The sequence below is a fragment of the Podarcis raffonei genome, chromosome 15 (assembly GCF_027172205.1).
Source record: "Podarcis raffonei isolate rPodRaf1 chromosome 15, rPodRaf1.pri, whole genome shotgun sequence".
Taxonomy (NCBI): domain Eukaryota; kingdom Metazoa; phylum Chordata; class Lepidosauria; order Squamata; family Lacertidae; genus Podarcis; species Podarcis raffonei.
Genome location: NC_070616.1, coordinates 3,337,088 through 3,352,425, shown reverse-complemented (window position 1 = coordinate 3,352,425; position 15,338 = coordinate 3,337,088). Strand labels below are relative to the sequence as shown.

The window sequence follows — 15,338 nt, the reverse complement described above, 5'->3', positions numbered from 1 at the left end:
TGGGTGTTCCGCAGGGCGGGTGCCACTACTGAAAAGGCCCTCTGCCTGGTTCCCTGTAACCTCACTTCTAACAGTGAGGGAACTGCCAAAAGGCCCTCGGAGCTGGACCTCAGTGTCTGGGCTGAACAATAGGGGTGGAGACGCTCCTTCAGATATACTGGACCGAGGCCGTTTAGGGCTTTCAAGGTCAGCACCAACACTTTGAATTGTGCTCAGAAACGTACTGAGAGCCAATGCAGGTCTTTCAGAACTGGTGTTATGCCCAATGCTCAAGGATTATGGGAGTTGGAGTCCAGCAACATTCCAGAGGGTCCACGGACTTCCCCCATCCCTGGCCTAGCAGGAGGCAACTCTTGTTTCCTTAAGGGGATTTGCAGGGAATTAAAATACAGTAGCGGCTAAATCTGGGATGGGGAACCTGCAGCCTTTCACAGGCATGCTGGCTAGGACTAGGAGTCCAAAATCTAGAGGACACTGCCTTCACGAAGGCGCAGCCATAAAGAGCATGCAACCAGGGGAACACCCCCTTGTTACCTTTGTAATTTTTTCTACAGCTGGGTCAGGTTGTGCCTGGTGCATGACATCATTGACAATCATCTTTGCGATCCTCCAGGCCATCTCCTCTTGAGCCTGAAAAGCAGAAAAGCAGGCAACGCGTGGGCTTAGGAAATACGCAACCCCAAAATGGTGGCGTGGAGAAGAAACCTAACACACCCACGCTGCAGTTATTGGCTGCCAACTACTACTACCTAGGACAGCTGCAATCTTTTTTCCTCCCACCAAACAGCCAAGAGAATCCTAAGTATTCCAAATTTTGCAAGAGGAGATTGTAACATTCACAGAAGCAATCCAATTATTGATACTTTTTGTTGGTGTTCTGAATTCCTGCCCCCGGCACAGAGCACCCACTTCCCTCCGATATATTCCTTGAAGCCAGCTAAAAACAGAGAGAGGCACAGATAGACAAGACATCCACACACTTGGGATTTCTTCTGCGGCGTCTTAGCAAGAGGCTAGGAGATCTGAGGGGGCCTTACCTCATCTGTGTTTCCTTGCACCCATTTCTTCATTGCTTGTGAAAACATGGACCCTGGATCGGGGGAATGAGAGAACAGAAAGGTGATGCAGCAGCAGCAGCAGCAAACAGGTGTTATTCTAATAATAAAATGACACTCTGGCAATTTTCTCTACCTAGGAATAGCCACAAATAATAAGGGTGTAAGAGCAACTCTGCTGAATCAGACCATCAGCCCTGCCTATTTGTGTATTCAGTTTAGGACTCTCTTCCCATGAAACACCCTGAAACGATTAGCAGCATGAACAGTTAAAACACATATGTCTGTCTAAGTTCAGCATTCAAATGTATTATGAAGGCAAACAGGCATCATAACCGAAGTTTGATTTTATAGTTTTAACTGATTTTTATTTTTTCGTATTGCACTTTTGCAAACAGCTTATACAGACCACTGAGGTAAAGGTAAAGGGACCCCTGACCATTAGGTCCAGTCGTGACCGACTCTGGGGTTGCGGCGCTCATCTCGCTTTATTGGCCGAGGGAGCCAGCGTTTGTCTGCAGACAGCTTCCAGGTCATGTGGCCAGCATGACTAAGCCGCTTCTGGCAGCGCACGGAAACGCCATTTAACTTCCCGCCGGAGCGGTACCTATTTATCTACTTGCACTTTTGTGCTTTCGAACTGCTAGGCTGGCAGGAGCAGGGACCAAGCAACAGGAGCTCACCCCGTTGCAGGGATTCGAACCACCGCCCTTCTGATCGGCAAGGCTCTGGGGTTTAACCCACAGCGCCACCCATGTCCCTCACAGACCACTGAAGTTAGTGGTATATAAATTGTTCCAATAATATATACTGATGAAAGGCAGGTTATACTTTATTTGCTTTTTAAAAAATCTTCATCGGCGGGGCTGCTCCAAAGAGCTGCTTCGAAAAATGTTGAGGTTGTTTTGGCACCATCTCTTCAAAAGATTTCAGGAGAAGACAGTTTACCTTTCGATTTCTTGACGTCGGGTTCCGGCTCGGACTCCCGGATGAACTGGCCCAGGTCGCTCACTCGCCCAAACGTCATTTTTCTGCAGCAGGAGTTGGTGGATGGAAAAAGAGAGAGAGAGAAAGACCAGAGTCATGAGCTGTGGGGAGGAAGAGCCAGTCACAGCACAAGAGACCACCCTCCCGCTGCATTGCCCATCATTTCAGCTCAGGATTTGAAACACCTGAACAGGAATGGGATCAGTGAAATCTCAGGGGCACTTCCCACGATGTTATTAACTCAGCAGTGATTTACAATTCTGGCTATGGGAAAGCGTTTTCTTTCTTTCTTTGGTTTTGCAAAATGAGTAACATCGCTATTTATATTTTACAAACAAGAATAAACTCTAAAAGAAAATAAAACAGCCCTCCCCCAACTTTCTAATGCAGAAAGCCACTGTTGAAATATCCACGTTGTACAGGTTAGTATATTCATGCCTAGATCCTTGAGATGTCATGTGTCTTAAGAAGTCCATGTGAAAAGCTTCCTTTTTAAGATGCCGACTCTTGTTCTGGAGAATTCCCTTCTCACTCTCTCTCTCACTCCCATATAGCTGGTGTTTCTGAACATTCTGCTGCCCACCAGCACCACGAGGTCCGCACCTCACATCTCCAACCCACTCCACAGGGATTTCTGCACCACCCTAGACCTCTTCATTCGCCCCCTTTTCTGGTTGCGCGTCTTCTTTAGATTTCTTGTCCTTGCACTCACTCATTAGTGTGGAGTTCTATAGGAAAAGTACGCAAGGCTTTTGCTCTCCCAGCAATACACACACACACACACACACACACACACACAGAGGAAAGCCTCAAAAACTGGTGGTAACATCCAACACTTTTGCGTCCAGGAGTGGAAGAAGAAGAAGAAGAGGAAGAGGAAGAAGAGTTTGGATTTGATATCCCGCTTTATCACTACCCGAAGGAGTCTCAAACCGGCTAACATTCTCCTTTCCCTTCCTCCCCCACAACAAACACTCTGTGAGGTGAGTGGTGCTGAGAGACTTCAGAGAAGTGTGACTGGCCCAAGGTCACCCAGCAGCTGCATGTGGAGGAGCGGGGAAGCAAACCCAATTCACCAGATTACGAGTCTACTGCTCTTAACCACTACACCACACTGGCTCTCAAGATAAATGAAGTCTTCATTTAGACTGCTTCATGAAGACTGCTTGCATTGCCCAAATTCCCCCTCCTCCTCCTTCTCATGAGTGTTGGGCTCAGGCAGGTCTCAAATGTTGTCACAAAGAAGAAGGGAACGGGTTCAGGGCATTGTCTTGCCTCGGTAATGGATTAGAGGAGAGCCAATAAACTGAAGCTCAGTCCAGAAGACTGAGGGGACTGCTAGTGGGTTGGATGAGAGGTTCTCCTGATGGGGTTACACTCCCTCTTGAGGCGCGGGTATGCAGCTTGGTATTCCTGGATCAACTGCTGGAGCTTGAGGGTCAGGTGACCTCAGTGGCAAGGAATTCCTTCCACCAGTGAGTGGCCCAGCTGGGCAGGGATAGCCTAAGCCTGCTGTCTATGCTCTGGTAACCTCTGGGTTAGATTACAGCTACAAAGTCAGCTCTAGGGAAAGAATCTGGAGTTTTTTGGAACCGCTTGGGGGAAGCTGCTTTCATCATTGAAGGCCAAAGTCCAAAAATGGCTGGGAATCGCAGCATACTCCCGTTTCCCACCCTCTGCTTCCTCGCAGCAAGAGCTCCGAAGGGATCTTACCCAGCGTACGTCCGTTGATACAGAGACTCCGGGTCCAGGCTGGCAGCATCGACAATTATTGCTTCGTCAAAGTTTTTCAGGATTTTTATATTCGCCTTTTTGAGGCCGGGCTGCAACAGAGTTTCTAGGCATTATTAATTGACCCAGGGAGGAAGAGGAGAAGACGGTGGGGGTGGGGTGGAAGCAAGGCAGAGCTGGTGCTTTAAGAACAGGGGCAGGGAGGAGGAAAATCCAGATGGGCCATGGACCCCACAGTCCATGATGGCTGCCCATTCCCAGAAAAAAACCCAAAGAAGCAGAGGGATGTACACATGGCAGCAACATCCTTTTTTGTGAAGGCAGCCGCTAAAGTGTGGAACTCCCTCCCTGCATCTTGTTGCCAAATGATGCCCATGAAGGGCTTCCAAGAATTACAAAAGTGCTTCGCAAATTAACAAGTACAGTGGTACCTTGGTTCTCAAACGCCTTGGTACTCAAACAACTTGGAACCCAAACACTGCAAACCCGGAAGTAAGTGTTCAGGTTTGTGAACATTTTTCGGAAGCCGAAAGTGCTCCGCTTTGAGAGTTACGCTTCTGTTTCGAGTGTTACGCTAGGGTCTGTCTGTTTTTGCTATCTATTTTGCGTTTTTGTTTTAGCGGTTCTTGTTTTGTTTTTGTGACTGTGTGGAACCCAGTATAGCTACTGATTGATTGATTGATTGATTGATTGATTGTGTGACTGCAGTACATTGCTTATTGCTTTCATTTTATGGCTCAATGGTCTCGTTAGATAGTAAAATTCGTGTTAAATTGCTATTTTAGGGGTTGCTTTTAACAGTTTGGAACGGATTAATCCATTTTGCAATAGCGCACCTTGGTTTTGGAACGGACTTCCAGAGTGGATAAAGTTTGAGAACCAAGGTACCACTGTAACGGCAGCTGTACTTTCTGCCACCCTCACCATCCCCTCGCTCAAGCAGTCCATTCTCTCTCTCGGCCTTTGCTAAGGATGGGGGTCAGGGAAGCAGGCTTCCAAGCGAGAGCTGATCAGATCCCAAGGAGGCGGGTGGTGGTTGTTTGTTTGGAGAGAGAGAGAGAGAGCGAGAGCAAGAAGCAGGCCACACACCTGGGAGGAAGAAGCCGTGCCGTCCAGGGAGCCCATGTGGGAGTCGTGGTCAGGAGGGCCGCTGTGGCCGTGAACAGTCGGGGCGTTGCAGCCGCTGGCAAACTCATCTCCGCGGACCGAATGGATGAGGTCGTTCAAGTATTTGTAGTAAAGGTTGCTGGAGAGGAAGCTGGGGAGGAAAACCTGGAAGAGAGGGAAGACACCCCAGGGCACATTTAGAACCGGGAGGATGCAGCTCAGCGGGAGAGTGCCTGGCTCTGCAGGCAGAAGGTGTCAGGATCAACCCCCAGTATCTCCAGGGAAGAAAAGGATCAGGGAACAGCAAATGGGAAAGGCGCCTGTCTGCCTGAGAACCAGAAGATCTGCTGCCAGGCAGAACAAAAGAACCTGGGCTTCCGATGCTCCTATTTAAAACCAGGCCTTTATTCAGAACAACGAGGGCTGTAATCTTGCTGTATTTTTAGAGGAGAGGCCTTAGCTCGGCGGTAGAGTACCCGCTTTGCTGCAGTTTCAGGCCTGGCTTGCCAAATGAACATGGCTGTTTTAAAATCAACACCCAGTTTCAGAGATTTTCCTCCAACCAGAAGAGTCCGCGACCAGAAGGAGGAGGAGTATCGGGAAGAGTGGAATAAATTTAATGATTATTTAGTTAAATTTGCTAAGTTAAACTAACTGAAAACAGCTTGCAGATACTTAATGGGCTTAGGATTTTATTTATGTTAAGTGATGAATTAATATGTTTAATTCCATAAGGTGAAGATCTAAGGATGTTAATGTTTAAGTTAAATTTCATAAAAATTGGGATTTGGAAAACCGGTAAAAGGACATGCAATGAAATTCAACCAAGGGGAAGCGAGGAATTCACTGAACAAAGTTAATAACCGCAATTTTCAATAAGGCTATGATTTTTGTTTGTTTGTTTTGTGTGTTTGTTTGTTTATAATATTGTGAAAACTAATAAATTTTTTGAGAGATATTCCTCCAAAAGATTAAGAAAGAGGGGGAGGGAGGATGAGAGCCACGTCCTTACCTTCTCCATGGTGGTCCAAGCTTGCCGCAAGGGAGTGGTGAAACAGTTGGGGAGCGGCCCTCCTTCCCTGCAAATGTTGGACTCTATTTCCAGTCTCACGGGGTCATCGAAACCTAGAGGATGAGTGGCTTGGAGGGAGAAGTACCTGCAGCCACAGAGGAGGACGAGGCAGAAAAGAACAGGGGAGGGGGAAATCAACAATGCTGAGTAGGGCTGGATATCACCAGCATGATATATCTATAATCACAATATGTGAAATAAGGAAGGAACTGTATAGTTCCATCCTTACTTCAGACATTGTGGTAGATTGCGATGTTTAACTGGTGATATTGTGAGGTTTTGCTCCTGATAATGTCGCAGTGTTTAGCTGGTGTCGCCTAGCCCTTATTTGTGATATCTTGCCAGCTCAAATATTATGAAACAATTATCACAGTGTGAACTTCAAACCGGCCCTAATGCTGAAGAGGTTTTCAAAAAAGTCAGACTCCACACCTCTGACCCAATTGTAAAGCCCCTCTTTCACACCCAGGCAGAAGCAAAAGGCCCAATTTGCTAGCTGCTCAATTGCAGTTCAGCAACTGCCCCTTCTCTTTCTCTCCCAGAGAACAGAAAAGGCCAGCTCTTGCTTCTGTTCCCTGAAGTGGAAGCCAAGGGAGTTAACTAAGCGCTCTCTCCCCAATCTCGCCAACCCCATCCTGATGGAATGCTGTCACGTTTCCCCTTCCCGCCCCAGCAGTCACCATGAAGACTAGAGACTTGGAAACATTTTAAGCTTTGAGATTCTCTGGGTCCTGCCTTGCTGTGCCCAAAATATTTAATCTCTGCAGTCAGTTAAGGTGAAGGACTGAGGGTCTGATGCTTGCTGGGTTAGAAATTGTCTTGGTCAAGAGAAGAAAGCCAAGGAGGACGGCGAATTTCCAGGCATGGGACTCACTTGTCATATAAGATCATGGCGTCGTTCTGGGCCTCCTGCCCGTCGTACTGGCCCTCTTTGGCGGCCAGCTGAGACTGGAAGTTATCTGCCGCCAGCCAGAACTGCAAGATGTTAACGGCATCTTCTTTCTCCATGAACTGGGAAACAAAAGTAAAGCAGTGAGCAGGGATATTCTCCCAGTTTCTTCTAGGAGGTAGCTTGCTGGCATCGTTTTAAAGATGTAGAAACAAGACTTAAGGCAGGGAGGGGAAACTTTTGTCAACCCAAGTGCCAATTTCAGCCCAGGGCAGCCTTTTGAGGGCCACTTGCTGGGGGTGGGTGGGGCTAGAAACACAAGGGAGTGGAGCAACAGACATAGATTTTACCTTTGTGCAATTAGCTAGTTTCTACAGCCACCCACAGGGACGTGGGTGGCGCTGTGGGTTAAACCACAGAGCCTAGGGCTTGCCGATCAGAAGGTCGGTGGTTCAAATCCCCGTGACGGGGTGAGCTCCCGTTGCTCAGTCCCTGCTCCTGCCAACCCAGCAGTTCAAAAGCACATCAAAGTGCAAGTAGATAAATAGGTACCGCTCTGTTGGGAAGGTAAACAGCATTTCTGTGCGCTGCTCTGGTTCGCCAGAAGCGGCTTAGTCATGCTGGCCACATGACCCAGAAGCTGTACGCCGGCTCCCTCGGTCAATAAAGCAAGATGAGCGCCGCAACCTCAGAGTCGTCCGCGACTGGACCTAACGGTCAGGGGTCCCTTTACCTTTACAGCCACCCACACCCTCTCTGTCCTATACATAGGGAAGCAAGAGGCAGGTTAAGAGTTCAAGGGCACATTTCCAGCCAGGCAAAACTACTCCAGGAGGGTGAAAGAAAGGGCCATTGAAGGGGTATGGACTGGGAAAAGTTCCAAGGACCAGAGAGAAAGGCCTTTTGGCCCCCCTGGTCCTGAGGTTGTTTATCCCCGATTGACAGAACATTCTTCCGCTTGGCAGAACCAGCACAATCCTTCACCATGAAGGGTAGGAGAGATATTGTTTCAAAGAAACAAACAAGGGGGACGTTCCATTGCGCCACCTTCGGAGCCAAAACTGAAACAATGGAAACCCCGGGACTTGAACCCCAAGCCGACAACCGAGGAAACCTGCTTGGCAGATCCAGGCGAGGGCACAGGAGGGGTGGGGGAGCCGCACAAAAGGGTGCTCAGTAGCAGCCTGGGCTGCAGAGAGAAGAGGCCTCTACTATAAATATACTTGACATCTCTCCAGGGCTTTTTGCAACACTACTTCTCGACTTCTTGCTTAAAAATAACCACGGCTTTTCAGCAGGTATTTAGCATCTGGGGTGTTTTTGCACTTTTCTTATGCTGAGTTGACAAGGACTCTATACTGGAGGAGAATGCATAAAGGAAAAAACCAGAAGACTCACACTATCTAATGCAACCTTGCTGCACCTCCTGTTCCCACCGCCTCTGATGGCTGAGAGGTCCTATAGCACCCAGAGGGCCCCGGGGTGGGGATTCGGCGTGGAGGGTGATAGTGGAAAGAAAGGATTCAACGTTCCCAGCCCCACCATGGCTTTTACAGGTGGCAAAGGCCCAATGAGTGCCCAAACAAGGCCTGAGGGCAGATGCCACGGCAGCCCACTCCCACACGGCGGTCGGGGAGGCAAATCCAGCCAAATTGCTCTAGGCCATAGCAGTCAAGAGCGGCTCCTCTTCTACTTGGCAGAAACGGGGGGCAGAGCTCTGGCCGAGAAGAAAAGGGAGAAGCCACCTCACCTCGGAGAAATAGAAGAGGGCGGATTCGCAGAAGAGGATGTCGGCCAGGTAGACAGTCCCACTGGTCAGCACCTCAATCTGGTATTTGCAGAAGTGGTGGCTCCGCAAGAATTCACTAAAGTGCCTGTCCGAGGGCGAGGGGAACACAGAGGGGGGGGGATCTCATTAGGAGCGGGGAGGAGGAGGAGGAGGAGGAGACTCCAGCTCAGCAGTGTGCAAGGCGCCAAGGAAGCTGGCTGGGCAGGATCAAGGCTGAAGTGCTGGGACTGGAGCCCTGAGGGCCTGGGATACAGCCCCCAACTGAATTCCAAATCCCACAGCTGGATCCAAAGGGGAGGCTGACAAGGGAGCTTAGTCAGTGCAGTGAGGAAGCCTTAAAAGCAGGCCAGATGCTGACTGAGCCCCATCTCGAACCCCCAGGGAAGATTTGCTCTCTGGTCTGACCAACAGAGGGCTGCTGGGAGCTCCTTCAACCCCAGGACTGCCCCCCCTCGCCAGCTCTGCCCAGGGGCTTCTCTTTGGCTTCCCCCACCTGGAAAGAGCAGTCAGGTGCTCAGAATATAAAGCCCCCTACACTTATTATTATTATTTAACAAATAGGGTCAACTTACTCTTGTTCCATGGCATTAAACACTATCGACTGTGCCAAGACGAAGCAGTTTGGGTCCACCTGTCCGTCTTCCCCACAAATCTTTGCTGTAAGGTCAGCAGATCACATATCAAAGTTAGTGGCACTGTATGCATTCTGCAGTACGGACAGTGCAGAAATGTATTAGTTGTGCATATCTATGGCAGAAATATAGAAGCGATTGGAATACTTTTATCTATTATTATTATTATTTCATTAATTATTAATATTTTATATTATCCCACTGTTTCCCCAGAACCCAGCACTTGAGGCAGCTCACAAAAAATTAAAAAACTAGCATGGCTACAACACAGATAGCTAAAACCACAGGAAGGATAATAGACTATAATTAACTACTGAACTATTAAGAATTAAACTGTAACTGAATGAGAATGGCAGAAAAGCCAATCTGTTAAAATATAGATAGTAAAAACAGTCAGTTCTGCAAAGCCTATGGGAATAAAGCAGTCTTCACTTGCCAGCAGGACAACAAAGAAGGAGCAAGTCTGGCTTCTGTAACGAGGGAGTTTCAAAGCCTGGGAGCAGCCACTGAGAAGGCCCTGTCCCGCGTCCTCACCAAGCAGGTCTGTGAGGGTGGAGGGACTGAGAAAAGGGACTCCCCCAAAGCCCTCAGAGCCTGGGTGGGTTCGTATGGGAGAATCTGGTCCTTCAGATAGCCCGGGCCCAAATCATAGTAAGGGTTGGACTATGGATTGCAGCCTCTCTCAAAGAAATCCCCGGGGTTTGTCTCTTGGGAGCAATGAGACCACCGTTTCTGAGGAAGACACGCATGCCTGTTCCTTACCCACTATATCGTTTCTCATCAGTTCTGTGATTGGTATGGGTTTAGCAGCATCGGGAGAGATATATTTGGTAAAAATTGTAACTGCATCCTGTTCTATACCTAAAAAGAAAGGGGGGAAAACAAGAGTGAAGGCAGTGGCATAGATAAACACAAGGCGTGACTTGTTGGACCAGCACGCTCCTTTCCCCCCTTAGAAATGGTTACTCAACATAGGAAGCTGACTTGCACTGAGTCAGATCGCTGAGCTCATCTTCCTCAGTATGGTTTGCACCAACTGGCAGCAGCAGCAGCTCCTCTCCAGGTTTTCAGGCATGGGCTCTTCCCCAGCCCTTACCTGGAGAAGCTGGGGATCGAACCAGGAACTTTCTGCATGCAAGTTTTGTACTCTTCCCCTAAAAGCAAAGTAAGGATCTAGTCCTCATGGTTCTGAATAAAATCATTGGCCAACTCCGGCTCATTATTGTCTGCACTGACTGGCAACAGGTCTCCAGGGTTTAAGAGAAGGAAGTTAAGAGCTGCACACCTGGGTTTTATGCACCTGGCTGGAATTTTGGATTGGCAGTTTGGAAACAGCAAATACCCCATGTTGCATGGCAAGCTGACTTTCCAAATTAAGGAGCCTTTCAGAAGTGGTTTGGGATACCACCCCTTTCTAAAAACTACAGTCAGCAAACTTCCTGGATTACCAGTTTTCTCTTTCTATTGTTTCTGTTGGTAGCTCCTTGGGGCATGAGCCTATTGGTTTTACTTCTTATTCTTTAAATGCAGGAACCTATGGCTCTCTAGGTATTACTTATTTACATCAGGTTGATCGGTGGTTTATTACAGATCAGGACCTTCTCGGTTGTGGCGCCTGCCCTGTGGAATACCCTCCCACCAGATGTCAAAGGAAAAAACAAACTACCAGACTTTTAGGAGCCCTGTTTAGGAAAGATTTTAATATCTGAAGGACTATTGTATTTTAATATTTCGTTGGAAGCCACCCAGAGTGGCTGGGGAAACCCAACCAGATGGGCGGGGTATAAAGAATAATAATAATAATATATTTTATTATTATTATTATTATTATTATTATTATTATTATTATTATTATTGATTCAAAGCATTTATGCCCCCCACTCTTTAGTTAGAAAGGCTCCCAGAGCAGCTCCCAGGCCAATGAAAACCAATGCAGTCCCCAGCGTACAATCTTAAAAAGACCTGGCACAAAAGGAAAAGGGGGTGGGGAAGGAAGAGGAAAAAAATCAAAGCAAGAACTCCTCAGCTTAGCAGCTTTCCTTCCATACAGCATCACTTATCATTTCCCAGCAGGACAGTGGCTAGATATTTCTGCACCCTGAGCAAGGTGTGTACAGATTCAGAAGATATACTGGCATTCACGGCCAGGAAGCACTTACTTTTCATGAGTTTTCCTGACAAGTCCTTTAGTGCAAAGGAGGGACTGTTTCTATTGGATACGGAGACTTTGGAAGGGTCTTGAGGTTCCTCCGGAGCAGGACAGTCCTCTGCTCCGGACCCCCCAAGCCCCAGACGGGCCTTGCCAGCAGCAGCAGCACCTTGGCAAAGCAGCAAACGGTTCTGAAGGCTCAGCGCCTGGCCGTTCAGTTCAGCGGCCGGCAGCCTGCCAGGCGAGGGCTGGGCCGGACCACAGTCCTCCAGGCGCCTGCTGAGCAACTCGGAGGAAGACGATGCCGATGCTGCGTTCTCCAGCTGCTTGGAGGAAGGGGAGACCGGCTCAGCCAAGGAGCTGTGCTTGACGGTGTTCAGGCTGTGTGCTCGGATGCGGGACCACGTGGTGGAGTGGAAGCTCTCCGCCTCCAGCCAGAAGCGGACCAGGTGCTCCATGCGGCGCAGCTCCATGAACTGGATGAAGTAGGGGAGGCCGACGGCGTCCCGGAGGACTTGCTCAAGCGTCTTGGAAAGGCTGGATTTGGTCTCTTGAGCCTGATAATCCAGACAGGATCGGCCTAAAGGAGAGGCAGGCGGGGGGGGGGATAGAAAAGAAAGAAGCTTCTAGGTCAGAGGCTGGGTGTGGGGGGAAGACTTAAGATCCATGAATAACCATAGTTTAGAGGTCCTGGGCCCCAAGGAAGTCAGATTATCCTCCACCAGGGCCAGGGCCTTCTCAGTGATGGCTCCGACCTGGTGGAATGCTCTGTCCCAGGAGACCAGGGCCCTGCAGGATTTAACTTCCTTCCGCAGGGCCTGTAATTCCGCCTGGCCTTTAATTTGAATTCAGCCTGATCTTTTATTCCCCTTCCTTCCTTCCCTCCCCCTCCCCTTATTATGAAGATTACCCACTCTGGGATCCCACAGCTAATTTTCCCCTGGTCTCCTCGCTGGCCCAAATAGCACTTAGCCAGCTAGCCCTGGTGATCATCTAATGTCTATTGGATGGATTTCCCCCCTAAACTGATTTTTGAATTTATCATTATTCACGATTTATACTGTATTTTATGCTGTTTTTTGTTGCATCAATTAAGTGTTTTAAATTTGTTGTTAGCTGTCCTGAGCCTGGTTTTCTGAACCGAGAAGGGTGGGGTATAAATAAAAAATTATTATTATTCATTGTAATTTATTCTCTACCCTTCATCCTAATGTCCCAGGGTGGGTGACAACATTAAAAGACAATATTAAAACAATTTAAAACAACCTACGATCATAAAAAGAAGGTGGGTGCTAAGAATAAACACCTCAAGTGTCATAGAAGGAGGCTCTCTGGCAGCCCCCCCCCCAGCTTCAGAGGGCCAAGAGGACCCCCCTCTGTTGATCTTGGCACCTGGCAGGGGCTGTAGGGAAGGAGGTGGTCTTTCAGGTGTTTGGGAGCCCAAGTCATTTGTATAACAGATATCGGACTATCACCGTGCAGGGCTGCTTTACATCAAGCCTCACCACAACCTGCAGATGATTTGAACCACAACTTCCATCAGCCCCAGCCAGCACGGCTGCTGGAGGGCACCAGGTTGGCAAAGGCTGCTCTGCAGAGTTAAAGGGCAGCTCCTTGCAGTCTGCAACAGAGCCACCTGCCCCTGCTGCTTCTTCCTTACAAATAAAACCACTTCAGTCTGCCAAGTGGTTTGTTTTTTTAGTTGACACACAGTCTGGTGTAAAATGAGGAATTAGGGCTATCACTGCTAAATAACCAAAATGTGTACAATTAACCGACTTAAGTGTCTTTTAATCAATTGACTAAATTGGCATCTGAGTAAAAACAGTAAGCAAAAAATACGTCCCCCTCTTTCTCTCTCTGTGCATGTCAGAGATAGGGAAAGATCCCTTCTGAAAAAGAGGCTGCCATTTGCAGGTTTTGGAGGTATTTGTGGTAACACAGTATAATTTGTTTTTAAAGAATCTGTCCAATTAATTAATCAGGGCACCTTTTTTAAAAAAATCAACTGACTAATCTATTGATGCCGAGGTCACTCCATTAAGGCATTTAAATTTAAATCTTCCTTAACTAAGTAACACTAACCTCCCTATAGGTTCCTTTTGCGACACAGCAGCGGAAGGCGAGATAAATCTACAAGTGAATGGGCCTTATACTCATCTTAAGGAGGAAAAGGCCACTGTTAAGATTTCCTTGCTCATCCCTGATGACGTAGCTTTGAAAAAGAACCTAGACCAGCGCATCCTTAGCCCTTGCCTATTACAGCCAAATGAACCACCTACAGCTGGAATGGCTGGAACTGTACAACTGCCATCTCTGAGCATTGGGGCTGCGCGACAAGAGATAGCAGCCTGAGAACATGTAAAAAGCCACAGGTTCCCCATTCACGCCAAGGAAAGGTGCCCCTGCTCTCCAGATCAATCAATCAATCAATCAATCCTTTATTAGGCATAGCAAACCACACATTATAAATCAAACACCGTATACAGATTGTGGAAAATATGAATTCAGCATAACAATTTGAATAAATAAAACAGTATAACACTACCACATCACCAACCATTCAAGAAGCACTAAATCTCTCTATAATGGCCCAGTCTTTTCACATGGACAGCACTCAAAAATTTAGCCACTATTAAAGTGATTTGATCATTCCTGTCCGAGAGCAGGTCCTGAGCCTGTTAGATTGTAAGGCCTCTAACAATTGTCTTCTGGCATAAATGCCAAAATCACAAGAAAAGAAAATATGCTCCAACGTATCAGGTTCCTGCCTACCACATTTGCAGACACACTCTGTTTCTGGGAGAGCTAAATATCTTCCTCTTACTATCATCGAGGGAAACATATTAAATCTGGCTAGCATAAACAGTCTGCACAGTTCATGATTCTTCAGATTTGTTAGGTAACCCTTTTGAAAATCTCTACACAAAGGGAGATTTAAATAGAGAGGGTGCTCTCCAGATGTCCACCAAGGAAGAAGCCACGGCTTACCAAGGTCTCCAAAGTGCGCAGCCTCCATGTGGCTGGGCTGCTTTTTAAGAGCTGCTGTGCGGCTGCTTGAGGACTCCATGTTGGCAGAGATGGCATTGATGGCCACATGGCTTGGTCCGGCGGCCTCCAGCAAGGCATGGTTCCGGGTGCTTCTCTGCGGGGAATGTACCGGCACTGCAGCTGGAAGAGGAAGGAAAAGGGGAGGAAAAGGAAGGCACTGGGTTGCTGGGCTTTTTGGCCATGTACCCCACCAGAGGGACCCGGATGACACTGTGGGTTAAACCACAGAGCCTAGGATTTGCCGACCAGAAGGTCAGCGGTTCAAATCTCCGAGACGGGGTGAGCTCCCGTTGCTCGGTCCCTGCTCCTGCCAACCTAGCAGTTCGAAAGCACATCAAAGTGCATGTAGATAAATAGGGACCGCTCCGGTGGGAAGGTAAATGGCGTTTCCGTGCGCTGCTCTGGTTCGCCAGAAGCGGCTTAGTCATGCTGGCCACATGACCCGGAAGCTGTACGCCGGCTCCCTCAGCCAATAAAGCGAGATGAGCGCTGCAACCCCAGAGTCAGCCACGACTGGACCTAATGGTCAGAGGTCCCTTTACCTTTACCCCACGAGAAAGGACACCTTGTTCAGCACTGTGCCAAGAGCCCACCCCAAGCTATGTCCACATGGTTTAAATCAGAGATGGGGAACCTGTAGCCTTCCAGATATTGAGTCCAGCTCCCATCATCCCATAACTTTGGTCGTGCTGGACAGGACTGATGAGAGCTGGATCCAAAAATTTCTGGGCAGCCTGGTTTGAGCAAATGCTAGTTAACACACAGTATGGAAACCAGTTTCTTCAATGCACAGAAGAAGTGCTTCTTGAATCAGACTGCAATGCATGTAATTGTTTAATGCAGGAATGGCTGACTTTGATGCAAAGTACGATAAAA

The 15,338-nt window shown here is 48.2% G+C and overlaps 1 protein-coding gene across 1 annotated transcript in view; it reads right to left on the bottom strand.

Moving 5' to 3' along the window:
- Positions 1-15,338, bottom strand: part of AKAP10 (A-kinase anchoring protein 10) — a 30,947-nt gene that overhangs the window by 1,917 nt on the left and 13,692 nt on the right. Inside the window, exons 3-14 of the mRNA XM_053367927.1 lie at positions 14,403-14,582; positions 11,422-11,991; positions 10,025-10,123; positions 9,203-9,287; positions 8,592-8,715; positions 6,827-6,963; positions 5,893-6,037; positions 4,863-5,045; positions 3,756-3,865; positions 2,004-2,086; positions 1,038-1,090; positions 535-630 (exon numbers count right to left, since the gene is read on the bottom strand). Of these exons, the coding sequence (XP_053223902.1) occupies positions 535-630; positions 1,038-1,090; positions 2,004-2,086; positions 3,756-3,865; positions 4,863-5,045; positions 5,893-6,037; positions 6,827-6,963; positions 8,592-8,715; positions 9,203-9,287; positions 10,025-10,123; positions 11,422-11,991; positions 14,403-14,582 (1,865 nt within the window). The remainder of the gene's footprint in view (positions 1-534; positions 631-1,037; positions 1,091-2,003; positions 2,087-3,755; positions 3,866-4,862; positions 5,046-5,892; positions 6,038-6,826; positions 6,964-8,591; positions 8,716-9,202; positions 9,288-10,024; positions 10,124-11,421; positions 11,992-14,402; positions 14,583-15,338) is intronic.